Source organism: Thalassophryne amazonica, chromosome 3 (genome assembly GCF_902500255.1).
Source record: "Thalassophryne amazonica chromosome 3, fThaAma1.1, whole genome shotgun sequence".
NCBI lineage: Eukaryota > Metazoa > Chordata > Actinopteri > Batrachoidiformes > Batrachoididae > Thalassophryne > Thalassophryne amazonica.
The window spans coordinates 17,183,463-17,197,486 of NC_047105.1; the positions used below are offsets into that span (position 1 = coordinate 17,183,463).

Here is a 14,024-nt window from a genome sequence, read left to right on the forward strand (position 1 = left end):
GAACCCACCAGGACACCCATGACACCTGAAGGCACCATGAGCTTCAGCGGCTGTTACTGTGTGTTGTTGATCAGTAACAGCTTCATGGTAAAGTATCACAGAGGACAAAAACAGACCTACTGTATTAATCTAGGCTCCATTCTGAATTCTGGCAAATTCAAGCCTGGACCTGAACTCATATAGTTGAATAACACACGCTTGGCTGTGCGACAGCTCAGCAGCCAACTGCCCATTGCCTTTGTTTTCTTGAAAATCCCCAACAAAAAGTGTTGGGGATGAGTTTGTTTGGCCACTTTTCAGATGTAATCACCCTCAAATTAAAGCTGGCAGTCTTCAGCATGAGATCAGATTCTTATTTGTTTTGGCTGCATGTTGTCGTGACCCGTGGAGTGATGTGTTCTCATCTCTCCCTTCTCCACCATCACATGGTTTTGCGTAGGGTGCCCTCCAGACACACACACACACACACACACACACACACACACACACACACACACACACACACACACACACACACACACACACACACACACACACACACAGAATGCAGCCAGTGGGCGAGACAACACTATGTGCAGGGAGTCACTCCACTCACTCAGTCTCAGTCATGCAACATTTCTCAGGTGAAGGTGATAACTTCAGTTGTACTGGCCCAAATATCACCAGACTTGGCATGCATGTTATGTATGGTGACTCCAAGAAGCCTATGTCCTTTGGGGTCAAAAGTTGAAACGTCAAGGTCACTGGAGTATACTTTATAATAGTGGTGCAGCTTAGCCAAAATTTCCATAACAATTGTGCATTTTGTGATAAAACCATAGAATTTGGCATACATATTCTAAATTAACTAATGTTGATTTTCAGATATGGAGCCATCCTGGAGCTGACCTCGAATGAGCTACAGCGGTCAAAATTTTAAAAAGCTCCAATCATGTTGAAAACTATACTACATTATTTGTCTGATCGTAAAGATTCCAAAAAGGTATAGTTTGGACTATCTATAACTGAAGTTTCTGGAGTTATGGGATAAAAACAGCAAAAATGGTGACAAAGATCAGTTTCAGTTTGTACAGTGGTCAAAAGTTAAAGTTGCTCCAATTTTGTAAAAAAAAAAAAAAAAAAGTGATGCAAATTATTGGTTGAGCTAATAGGATTAATAAATGGAATAGTTTGCATCATCTGTCATGCTTAGTTATCATGTTATGGGATGTCATATGTCATAGAATCCAATGGACATTGAACTTGTTTGACCTTTACTTTGGAAGTTATTGTACTTGGCCCCACAAATCTTAGAAACATGGTGTCTAACCAGATCCTTACTCTGGATGGCATTACCCTGACCTCTAGTAATACTGTGAGAAATCTTGGAGTCATTTTTGATCAGGATATGTCATTCAAAGCGCATATTAAACAAATATGTAGGACTGCTTTTTTGCATTTACGCAATATCTCTAAAATCAGAAAGGTCTTGTCTCATAGTGATGCTGAAAAACTAATTCATGCATTTATTTCCTCTAGGCTGGACTATTGTAATTCATTATTATCAGGTTGTCCTAAAAGTTCCCTAAAAAGCCTTCAGTTAATTCAAAATGCTGCAGCTAGAGTACTGACGGGGACTAGAAGGAGAGAGCATATCTCACCCATATTGGCCTCACTTCATTGGCTTCCTGTTAATTCTAGAATAGAATTTAAAATTCTTCTTCTTACTTATAAGGTTTTGAATAATCAGGTCCCATCTTATCTTAGGGACCTCGTAGTACCATATCACCCCAATAGAGCGCTTCGCTCTCAGACTGCAGTCTTACTTGTAGTTCCTAGGGTTTATAAGAGTAGAATGGGAGGCAGAGCCTTCAGCTTTCAGGCTCCTCTCCTGTGGAACCAGCTCCCAATTCAGATCAGGGAGACAGACACCCTCTCTACTTTTAAGATTAGGCTTAAAACTTTCCTTTTTGCTAAAGCTTATAGTTAGGGCTGGATCAGGTGACCCTGAACCATCCCTTAGTTATGCTGCTATAGACGTAGACTGCTGGGGGGTTCCCATGATGCACTGTTTCTTTCTCTTTTTGCTCTGTATGCACCACTCTGCATTTAATCATTAGTGATCGATCTCTGCTCCCCTCCACAGCATGTCTTTTTCCTGGTTCTCTCCCTCAGCCCCAACGAGTCCCAGCAGAAGACTGCCCCTCCCTGAGCCTGGTTCTGCTGGAGGTTTCTTCCTGTTAAAAGGGAGTTTTTCCTTCCCACTGTAGCCAAGTGCTTGCTCACAGGGGGTCGTTTTGACCGTTGGGGTTTTACATAATTATTGTATGGCCTTGCCTTACAATATAAAGCGCCTTGGGGCAACTGTTTGTTGTGATTTGGCGCTATATAAAAAAATTGATTGATTGATTGATTGACACCAAGCATTCAACACAGTCAAAACTATTCCAAAACTATTTGTATCAGGGAAGGTGTATTAAAATGTCTTTTCCTCAATCCTTTTAGATATTAAAGACTCTCTGATGCAGGCACTGGCCAGCTATGTTTGCTATCCACAATCTCTGAGGGCAGTTGAAAGGATTTCAGAGGAGCAGTGAGTATTTACTTCTTTTACTCATTTGTTTAAAAAATGACTTGTCTGACTGACTGCAGACCTCCTTCCCTGACTAACTGACACACCAAGTCTACTTACATACTTGTTTGCCTGATTGATTGGGTGACCTCTTCCGACTGTATCCATCTCCTGCTTTGTCGAAAGAAAACTGGCTGAAAGTGACTTGTATTAAAAATGATCCTCGTACCGCATTTTCCAGTGTTTAAATTGCAGCTGTCAAAAAAAAGCCTCTTCAAGAAAAGAAAAAAAACATGTATAAGTTGTAGCTTTTTCCTTTGTTGTCAGATCTTTAATTTGGGATTGTGTGTTGTAGAGTAATTATTATTCGGATTTATTTATTTTTTTGTTATTGGAGTTTATTTTGTTTTGTCCTTTCAGTTTTGAGAAAGCCCTCTGTAAATATGTGTTGTTATTATTATTATTATTATTATGAGATATACTTTACTTGTTTACCGTAATAATGGCACACATCAGAATTAAAGACAGCACATACACATTTGACATTGTTTATGTGTACTAAATGTGAAGAAAAAATGTATTTTTTTTTACTTTGTATATGTTGCAAGACCTCCCAAACTATATATATATATATATAATATAATATAAAGTCATGACTTACAGGTATATTCTGGAGAATATGGTATTTGTGTTCAGTTACTTTTGGCTTCTGAAAATGGATGAACTCTAAAAATAGCTGTAATTCCTCAATGGTTAAGGAAGTATTTTTGTTAAACCCCTTAAAATTAAAACTAAAATTCAACATGCCTATATAGATTGTTTCATTTCACCCCCATTGTGTAGGTGTACAGAAGCAAAATCCCAATTGTTGCTGTGTAAAGTCTAATTGACTTAACTGTATTTACAGTGCATTACAGCAAGAAACCCAGTGGAGAAAAACAAAACTGAGCATGAATGGAAAAACACATTTAGACTTGAATTTACATGACAGCATGAATGACAGCATTGTTGCAGACCATTGAAAGAGAATAATAAAATGTAATTTTAATTCAGTTTCAATTTTCAATTTATTTTTATTTATATAGCGCCAAATCACAACAAAGTTGCCTCAAGGCGCTTCACACAAATAAGGTCTAACCTTACTAACCCCCAGAGCAAGCACACAGGCGACAGTGGTAAGGAAAAAAACCCCTGATGATTTGAGGAAGAAACCTCAAGCAGACCAGACTCAAATCGGTCACCCTCTGCTTGGGCCATGCTACCAACACAATTAACAAAACAATTCACAAAATGAATATACAGGAAAGGTTGTGCACAGGACAGGAGGGTTACAGAAACAGACACCACATCCATCTCTAGATGGAGCCGCACCTCAAACAGAGAGGAAAAAAAAAACAGAATTAGCCATCAGAAACACAACAAATATAGTATAATTAGTCAGCATTTTGCAACAAGAAAAACAAAAGAAATACTAAGGTGATCGTCGGCCACTAGCCCAAACCTTCACTAAAAGACCCAGAATTTAGATAAAGTTGAGGCTGCGGCCTGCTCCGTTTCCTAATAAAATGAATTTAAAAGAGTAAAAAACGTAGGACTGTACTATGCCAGTATGCTAGCCATACAAAAGGGAAAATAAATGCGGCTTAAGTCTGGACTTGAAAGTCTCTACAGAATTTGACTGTTTTATTGATGCAGGGAGATCATTCCACAGAACAGGGGCACGATAAGAGAAAAAAGTCTGTGACTCGCAGACTTTTTATTCACCCTTGGGACACAAAGTAGTCCTGTACCTTGAGAAGGGTTTAATTAGGTCAGCTAAATAGGGAGGTGCCAATCCGTGAACAAATTTATAGACTGGTAGCAGAATCTTAAAATCTGATCTCACTGGGACAGGAAGCCAGTGAAGGGATACCATAATGGATGTAATGTGGTCAAACTTTCTGCTTCGTGTCAGGAGTCTGGCTGCAGCATTTTGAACCATTTGGAGACCCCTAATGCTGGACTGCGGTAAACCATAAAATAGAACATTGCTGTAGTCCAATCTAGAAGAGACAAATGCATGAATCATGGTCTCAGCATCAGCCATAGACAGGATGAGATGAATCTTCCCTATATTTCGCAGGTGAAAGAAAGCAGTCCTTGTAATATCTCAAATGTGGAGGTCAAAGGACAACATAGAATCAAAAATTACCCCAGGGTTCATCATTTTGTCAGTGTGATGTATGACACATGAGCCTGGGCTAAGAGTTAACTAGTCAAATTGAATGAATGAATGAATGAATGAAAACTGTTTATTTCGAACATTTGATACAACAACAATTACAAGATAGATCAGTAAAGACAACAACAAAAAAGTTCCTACTGTGTACCCAACATGTCCGAAAAGGGGTAGGGTGAAGCATCAGCTTATTTATCCCTACCCCTTCTTCCCCACAACCAGTAATACCCTTTGCCACATATACACATAGATTCCTACACACCTAAACCGATATCAATATATATATATATACATATACATACACATACACATATATATATACATACACACATCAACATACATACACATATACATACACATATATACACATATACATATATACACATATATATACACAAACATAAATATACACCTACACATACCTACTTACATACAAAATACTATATATTTACAAGTCGAAGCAAAAAACAAAAACACCCTAACCCTCATTACCCTTCCTCCTCCCTATACCCAGAAAAAAACATATTTTTGTACCGCTGTTTGAACTGGTTCATGCTTGGACATTGCTTGAGCCCCACTCCCAATCTGTTCCACATCCTCACCCCACAGACAGAAATACAGAAACCTTTTAATGTTGTTCGTGCCCACTGATGCTTTAAATTAAATTTCCCCCTCAGACTGTAATCCCCTGATCTGTTAAAAAACATATTTTTAATATTTGCTGGAAGTAAATTGTTTATTGCTTTATACACAATTTGTACTGTTTGAAAATGAACCAAGTCTGTGAATTTTAAGAATTTGGATTGTAAAAATAGTGGATTTGTATGATCTCTATAGCCAGTATTATGAATAATTCTTATAGCTCTTTTCTGCATTACTGATAGTGATTGTGTTGTACCTTTATAAGTATTACCCCATACCTCTGCACAGTACTGTAAATATGGTAAAACCAGTGAGCAGTAAAGAATGCGGAGTGAGTTGTGGTCCAGAATATGTTTCGCTTTGTTTAGAACTGAAATGCTTCTTGACAGTTTACTTTGTATATGTTTTATATGAGTCTTCCAGTTTATCTTATCATCTGTTATCACCCCCAGAAACTTATTTTCATGTACCCTTTCAATATCTACCCCCTCGACTTGTAACTGAACCTGTATGTCTGTATTACAATAGCCAAATAACATGTATTTTGTTTTACTTAAGTTTAATGATAATTTGTTTCTGTCAAACCATATTTTCAATTTTCCCATTTCTATACTGATCCTCCTCAGTAACTCCTGCAAATCCCCCCCTGAACAAAAAATGCTTGTGTCATCTGCAAATAATACTAATTTTAATATTTTGGAAACATTGACAATATCATTTATATAAATTAGAAACAGTTTTGGACCCAATACTGACCCCTGTGGGACGCCACAAGCATTGTCCAAGCATGATGATGTATATTCCCCCAACTTCACAAACTGTTTTCTGTTACTTAAGTAGCTTCTCACCCAGTGCAACACCAACCCCCTAATCCCATACTGTTCAAGTTTATTGATTAATATGTCATGATTAATTGTATCAAAAGCCTTTTTAAGGTCTATAAATATTCCAACTGAATGTAATTTGTGGTCTATGGCGTTTGTAATCTCCTCAACTGATTCTATTAATGCAAGTGATGTTGAACTATGTGCTCTGAATCCATATTGACTATCAGTAAGTAATTTATGTTTATTTATGAATTTGTCTAATCTATTATTGAATAACTTTTCTAATAATTTGGAAAATTGTGGAAGCAAAGAAACAGGTCTATAATTTGTGAAGTGGTGTCTATCCCCAGTCTTATACAGCGGCACAACCTTAGCTATTTTCATTTGATTGGGAAATTTACCGGTATGAAATGATAAGTTACAGATGTATGTTAATGGTTCTACAATCCATTCAATGAGCTGTTTTACCACCACCATATCAATTTCATTTAAATCGGTAGATGTTTTATATTTACAATTATTCACAATGTCTATAATTTCATTTCCATCCACTGCTGTGAGGAACATTGAACAGGGATTTCTTTCTATAAGATTATTATCCCAATCCTCAGATTGGGAATCGGGAATTTTTTCTGCCAAGCTTGGTCCAATATTTACAAAAAAATTATTAAAACCGTTGACTACCTCATCCTTATTTTCCTTTTTGACATTATTATCAATGAAATACTGAGGGAAATTGATACCGATGTCTCACTGGACCAAGAACCATCATTTCAGTCTTATCAGAGTTTAAAAGTAGGACGTTTCTAGACATCCAGCTTCTCACTGATGCAAGGGAATCTTCTAAGGATTTTATGTGGATGAGATTACCATCAGTTATCGGCTTGTATAACTGAGTATGTTCAGCATAGCAGTGAAAGGTAACCCCAAAACGCAGCAATATGTGCCCAAGGGGTGCTATATAAAGAAAAGTGAGAAAAGTGGGGGGCCTAAGACAGACCCCTGTGGAATCCCAAATTTCATGTCACTAATGTTGGAGGTAGTGTTACTGTACAAAACACATTGAGAACAACTGGTCAGGTATGACGTCAACCACGCAAAGGCACTCCCATTAATCCCCAAATGATTCTCCAGCCTATCAAATAGAATATGATGCTCCATGGTATTAAACACAGCACTGCGATCGAATCGTAGTGGTGTCCGAGTCCTTCACAAGCAGAAGATCATTCACCACTTGAGTGAGAGCCATCTCTGTGGAATGATATTTTGTAAAAGCAGACTGCAGTGGCTCAGAAAGATTATTCTCAGTAAGGTGGTCCACGAGCTGCTGTGAAACCACTTTTTCCAGAATTTTAGAGCAAAATGATAGATTTGATATCGGCCTATAGTTTTTCAATAGATTTCTTAAGTAATGGTTGAATCACTGCACATTTGAAACATTTAGGAACAGATCCAGAGGTTAATGAGAGATTAATAATTTCCAGCACAGTCGGCCCAAGAGTGGGCCACTGGTCGTTAAACAGTTTTGTTGGTATAGGATCCAAGAAGCAGTTTGTGCTTTTTGTAGACATTACGAGTTTCGTCAGCACGCCTAGTGTGATACTATCAAATTCTGTAAATCTAGGTAATACCTCAGTAACGGCACCCACCTCAAAAGCAGGGTGTAGTGGCTGGGTTAAGGCATGCTGGGATATGTTTAACCTAATGTCTTCTATTTTCTTCTTGAAGTAATCCAAGAAATATTGGGTTGTAAAAGGAGAGCGAGCTACAGGTGGTTGTCCATGAATAAGTGTTGCCACAGTGTTGAACAAGAACTTTGAGTTATGCTTGTTTTTGTCCAAATCAGAGAAATAGGTCCGCTTTGTAGCCAGTACTGCATGCTTATAGTCTAAGATAGCATCTCGCCACATGAGGTGGAATACTTCTAATCTTGAACTACACCTTTCTGTTCTAGACCTCTAGCCTTATGCTTGAGGTCATGCAAGTAATCATTGGACCAAGGTGACTGTTTTTTGGGGGGGCATGATTTTAACAAAGGTGGCACAATCATGTCGAGTGTAGTTTTGAGCACTGAGTTTAAACTATCCATACGACTGTCTACTGATTGGGCATTTTCCAAATGTGAAGCTAAGATATCAGGCAGTCTAGCTTCAGAGTTGATGCATTGCCGCAGTGATAAATAAGGTTGTTGTTCCATTAAACATGGCAGCAAAACTGTAAACCTAATAAGTGAGTGATCAGAGACCACCGATGCAAGAGGCATGATGTCAATATTTGTGACAGCAGTACCACCAGATCCAGGGTATTTCCACTAATATGCGTTGAGTCCTGAATGCTTTGCTGAAATCCTAATGCATCCACAGTTTCCATAAATGATTTGCAGAGGGGATCAGAAGGCTTATTCTTATAAATGTTAAAGTCACCAATAATCAGAATCCTATCTGCACTAGTTGACAAGTTAGAGATGAACGCACCAAATTCATGTAAGAATTCAGAGTATGGGCCAGGGGGCCTATATTCAGTGACAAAGTAATACGGCAGATTTTTATTTATCTGTCCTTTGCAATACGTAGTATCATGGGCAGAGTGGAGAATCAGATGTTCAAACGAGTTATATTTGTGACCTCCAACAGTTAATAATTTAAACCTAGATTTATAAAGAAGAGTAATACCCCCGCCTTGCTTCGCATCACGAGGGATGTGACTAAATGTATATGCTGGTGGGCAGGCCTCATTTAAGGGGAAGACAGCGGTAGGTTTAAGCCAGGTTTCACATAACCCAATCATATCTAAGTGGTAATCCATAATTAGATCATTAATCAACAGTTATTTTGAGGACAGTGATCTTATGCTAATGAGACCCAGACTAAGGACCTCAGTGGTGTTGACAGTTGAACTGTTTGGAATTAGGGGTGGTTCCAGAGTAACGTATATAAGATGCCTAGAAGTAGGTTTAGGTTTGAGACATTCCACGCTGGTGTAAGTTGCAGACACGAAATAATTTATATTGCTGGAACAGCCAACGGGCCATTCTCAGTTTCACCGTCATCCAGTGTAGTAATGGGTATTAAGTTTGCAAAGCATATCTCTCTATGATTTTTATGGACACGTCTACAGAAATAGGTACAGTCTCAACTTGATGAATTTCCCTCCCTACACATAAACTGCACTATCACCATAATGGATTTTCTGCCCTAATTAACCCCCTAAGCTTATGGATTCTACACCCACATTTGTCATAAGCCTTGCAGGGTCTCTCATCACCTGCTCTGTGGCCTGCTGTAAAAAACTAATGTTACCCTCCCTGTAGAGCTTGAAATATATTGGCAGACAAGATGGCGGCACCTTCTCTAGTAGGGTGAAGGCCGTTCTGGCATCAGCAAGCCACGGCATCCCCAGAATGAAGGCCAGTTATCAATAAAACTAAAGCCTTGCTGTCTCCAAAATTGCACCAGCCACCTATTTAACAATGTCAGCCTGCTAAACGCCTCATCATTACATTTAACAACTCTGATGAAACTAGATAGCCATCATCAACATTTGAGAATATTGAATGTCATTTTTACACCTTTTGGGATATATTCCAAACAGTTAACGATTTGCATTCACTTCTTCCTTCACCACAGACTTGCGTCTCTTTGCAAAAAGTTGTAGCGTACTTTAAATAGGTGATTCTACCCTGTAATGGGTAGAAGTCAGAGCAATAATAGATTATTCATATAGCACTTTCAAGGAGATAAAAATCCTTATAAAGCACTGTACATAATATGCCATCGATACAGAACAATAGAACATTATGCATCCATAGGAATGATTAAAATTTAACCTCCTCTGGTATATAGGCCTTGGGGCCCATGGGTACCAGTTCATTTCTCCAGATTTTGAAGCATGAAGCAGATTAGAGTCTATGACTTCTCTTTGATGGGACCCCACTCTGATGCAGGTCACTTCCACAGCCAAGGCTGGTACCCAGTTACACCTTGGTGGACTGAGACGATGCAGACACAGACAAGTAGTCTGAGTGGGATTCGTACCCAGCTCTGCATATTGCCAGACCAACTCAGTATCCATTTAGCTACTTGCTTTACAAAACAAACCAGCAAATATAAAAAAAAATTAAATAAAACTATAGAACCCAATTTTACACCATAGAAAGTAAATGTTTTAAGATTTGCTTTAAAAAGTTCAACTGAAGTGACTTTGTAACATCAACAGGCAGACTGTTCAAAAAAGCAGGTGCATAGTCTGCAAAGGCTCTGAGATCTGCTGATGTCTTGTCGATGTGAAGTGCCTGCTGTAGTTTGTATTGATTTACGTTTGTGTTTTCAGGCGTGTTGCCATGATGAGGAATCTATTGGCCCCTTACGAGCAGAGACCATGGGCTCAGACAAATTGGATTCTGGTTAGACTGTGGAGGGTAAGCACACATGTAGAAATAAAAATTGGCAGTTAGATAGTACGTTTCTACCAATCATTGACATTTGCATTGGGATTAAAAACATTTTTATGTAACTGACAGGTTTTGTCAAGGTGAATTGATGTTTTTCAGAAATATACAAAAATGCAGTGTTTTACTGTTGTAATGTAAAATGATCTTTATTACACTACTGCTCAACACTTGATGAAATTCATATTTCCAACCGATTCTGTGGAGGTCACCTGGAACCTTTATGATGAACCTTGCTAACAGGCAAACAAACTGAGAAACACTATTGGAAACAATCTTCTCAGTTAATGTAACAACCCTAATTATACACTCTGGTATGAAATTGGAAAGAAATTCATGTTTATTTCTGTACATCTGAATTTACTGCTTTTACACACAACTTCACGGATTGTGCTGTCATCTTTGTTTAATCAGTGGATTCCCTGATTTCAGTGCTCAATAAATTTATTGAGAAATCAGAGGGTCAAGGTTTGCATTTGACCAGAAATAAGACTAAGATTCAGGCTTTCAGTGAGTTCCTGGACTCAGCTATCAAAGGTGTAGCTGTATGCAGCCAAGTGTTGAACTTGTAGAGACATTCACTTATCTCCTCAGTAACATTTATGTCTCTGGATTCTTGGCATCTGAGGTCGAAAGACACCTGGGAAGAGCTTATGGAGTCATGAGGTCGGTGGACAGAGGTTTTTGGCAATGTCGATGTCTTTGCTTCACCACAGAGTCACTGGAGGTTGAAGTCTTTAGGCTGTGGCTGTTGCCTTTCTTCCTCTATGGTTGTGAGACTTGGATGCTAGCCAGTTCCCTAAGGTGACATCTAGGTGTCTTTGGTGCTAGCTTTCTTCAGACAATCATTGTGTATTACTAGAAAAGCTGTGTGACATGAGTGGTCAGTGAGGAAAAGCTTGATAAAGATTATCACTTGCATTGTGAGGAAGCACTGGCTATGACATTTCGGTCATGTGCATCTTTCTCTGGCAATGGTCCAGCACAAATGTGCTTCAGTGTTGAAGACCCCAATGGTTGAGAAGGCTAAGGTGATACCTATGTTTCACTAGGCTTTCACGAGTGCTATTTCTTCAGCCACATCTGTTTGTTAGAAAGTTATGTGAAAGGGATGGACCTCATCTGGAAGAGAAATCATTCCATTTTTTAACAAATGTAAATAAAGGTTCCTATCCATCCATGGTTTAAAAAAAAAAAAAATGGGTGAAGATATCAAGACCATTTGGATGAACGCTGGGGTATTTACTCAGTGAATATCTTGTATGCGTATCAGTTATTTACCCACACTGCAGATACATGAGTGCTTTTGTTTTATTTTCCAGGGTTGTGGTTTTGGCTATAGGTACACTCGCCTTCCTCACCTCCTGAAAACCAAACCCGAGGATGCCAACCTGCCTAGTTTACAGAGTAGGTGATCACTTTCACTCATAAATATCTCTCTCTCTCTCTCTTTCTCTGTCTGTCTCTCTCTGTCTGTCTGTCTCTGTCTCTCTCTTTCTCTGTCTCTCTCTCTTTCTCTGTCTGTCTCTCTGGATGATGACCCTGTTCTCTACCTTCTTTTGGTTTTGGTTTGTGCCATATTATCTGACATATTAATTGTGAACCAGTGTCTGTTTCCTGTTGCATTCCTGTGCATGTTGTGTTGCTTGCACAAAATCCAGCTTTTCAAAATTTGGCACATGTGTATCAGGTTGTCAATTCCTCTTGTATGCAATCCTTATTCTTCTTGTAAATCTTTTTATTCTTTTTGTGTATCTTGGGCAACCTGGCATAGATTTTTTTTTTTTTTTTTTTTAAACACATTTCCATATATAAATTGAGGCCATGACTGCCTGTCTAATTCAGGCCTATTTTTACTTCATCTGTGTTTGATTTACATCAATTATCCTGTTTGTGTCAGTGTGATTTTTTTTTTTTTCTTTTTTTTTCCCTGAGTCTGTTTGGAATGTCTGCTTGCAGGAACATTGTAAATGATAGTTCTTATTTACCTTCACTGAGGAAATTGTGGTTTTTCTTGCTGTTTTTCTGTCTGTGTCAGTTTTTCAGCAGGATATGTCAAAAAGACATGACTCAGTGAAATTTGGAAGAGGAAAACACTTTGGGCTCAGGAAGGTTACATTTTAGTCCGACTCTGGATCGAGGAGCAGGTTTTGCCTTTGATCACTGATCATAGATTCTCAGTAACTGGATAACTTGAGAGCAACTGAAAGACTTACACTGATCAGCCATAACATTGTGACCACTTGCCTCACCCCCCCCCCCCCCCTTTCTGTCAGAAGCATTATCTTATTCAACCATTTGAGGAACAGTAGCTCTTCTGTTGGCTCAGACCACACAAGCCAACTTTCACTCCCCAACACACATCAGTGAACCTTTGTCATCCGTGACCCTGTTGCCTTCCTTGGACCACTTCTGGAACATAGGTAGTCGCCACTACAGACTGAGAATGTTCCGCAAGAGCTACACTTTTGGATATGCTCTGGCCCAGTCATCTAGCAATCACAATTTGGTCTTTGTCACAGTCACTCAAATATTTAAGTGTCCTCATTTTTCCTGCTTCCAGCACATCAGCTTTACAAGAAAATGTTAACTTTCTGCCACATATATCCCACCCACTGCAGGTGCCACCATACTGAGATAATCAGTGTTATTCAGATACCTGTCAGTTGTCATAATGTCATGGCTGATTAGTGTACAGTAACTAATATTTAATGTACAAGAAACTCGGTAAGTAATTGCTTAATTGGATAGAAACTGGCAGTAACTAAGTACCTGTAACTGAGTAACTTAACACTTTTTTGATGTCACCAAACTTTTGGCTGAAGTGATACAGTTGAGCTCAAAAGTTTACATTAAATTTTGTATCACCAGTTATCCATCTTCATGATGAAGTGGTATAAAGGAGGATTTTCTTAAAAAGAAGACCTGAAAGTTTAGCTACAAATTGCCAGAAGGTACATCTGAGATGCAAGCCTGGATTTGATCTGTTTTGGTGAAAGAAAATCCTTCTCTGCTCTACTCCACTATGAAGCTAAGAGTAGTGATACAAAATGCAAAGCTTGCACTGTGCACAATTTCTCCAATCACAGCCACGTAAGCCTATAACTTCTCCTGAGTTGTCTGGGTGTTTTGGTGGCTTTCCTCATTCTTCTACTTCTTGCACATTCACTCAGTTTTTGAGAACTGTCTACTCCATGCAGATTTACCATAAAGTGCCATATTGTTTGTATTTATTTGTAATTGATGTAAATAAAGTCCAAGACATATTCAGTGGCAGCTTTACCATCAGAGAGCCTCGTCCAAAACTACCACAAAAGACTCCAAGCTGTCATTGATATT

The 14,024-nt window shown here is 38.7% G+C and overlaps 1 protein-coding gene across 3 annotated transcripts in view; it reads left to right on the top strand.

Moving 5' to 3' along the window:
* Positions 1-14,024, top strand: part of LOC117506386 (E3 ubiquitin-protein ligase RNF123) — a 382,695-nt gene that overhangs the window by 82,938 nt on the left and 285,733 nt on the right. For all 3 annotated transcript variants that reach the window (XM_034165893.1, XM_034165894.1, XM_034165895.1), the window contains exons 29-31: positions 2,485-2,572; positions 10,568-10,655; positions 12,008-12,092. In XM_034165893.1, the coding sequence (XP_034021784.1) occupies positions 2,485-2,572; positions 10,568-10,655; positions 12,008-12,092 (261 nt within the window). The remainder of the gene's footprint in view (positions 1-2,484; positions 2,573-10,567; positions 10,656-12,007; positions 12,093-14,024) is intronic.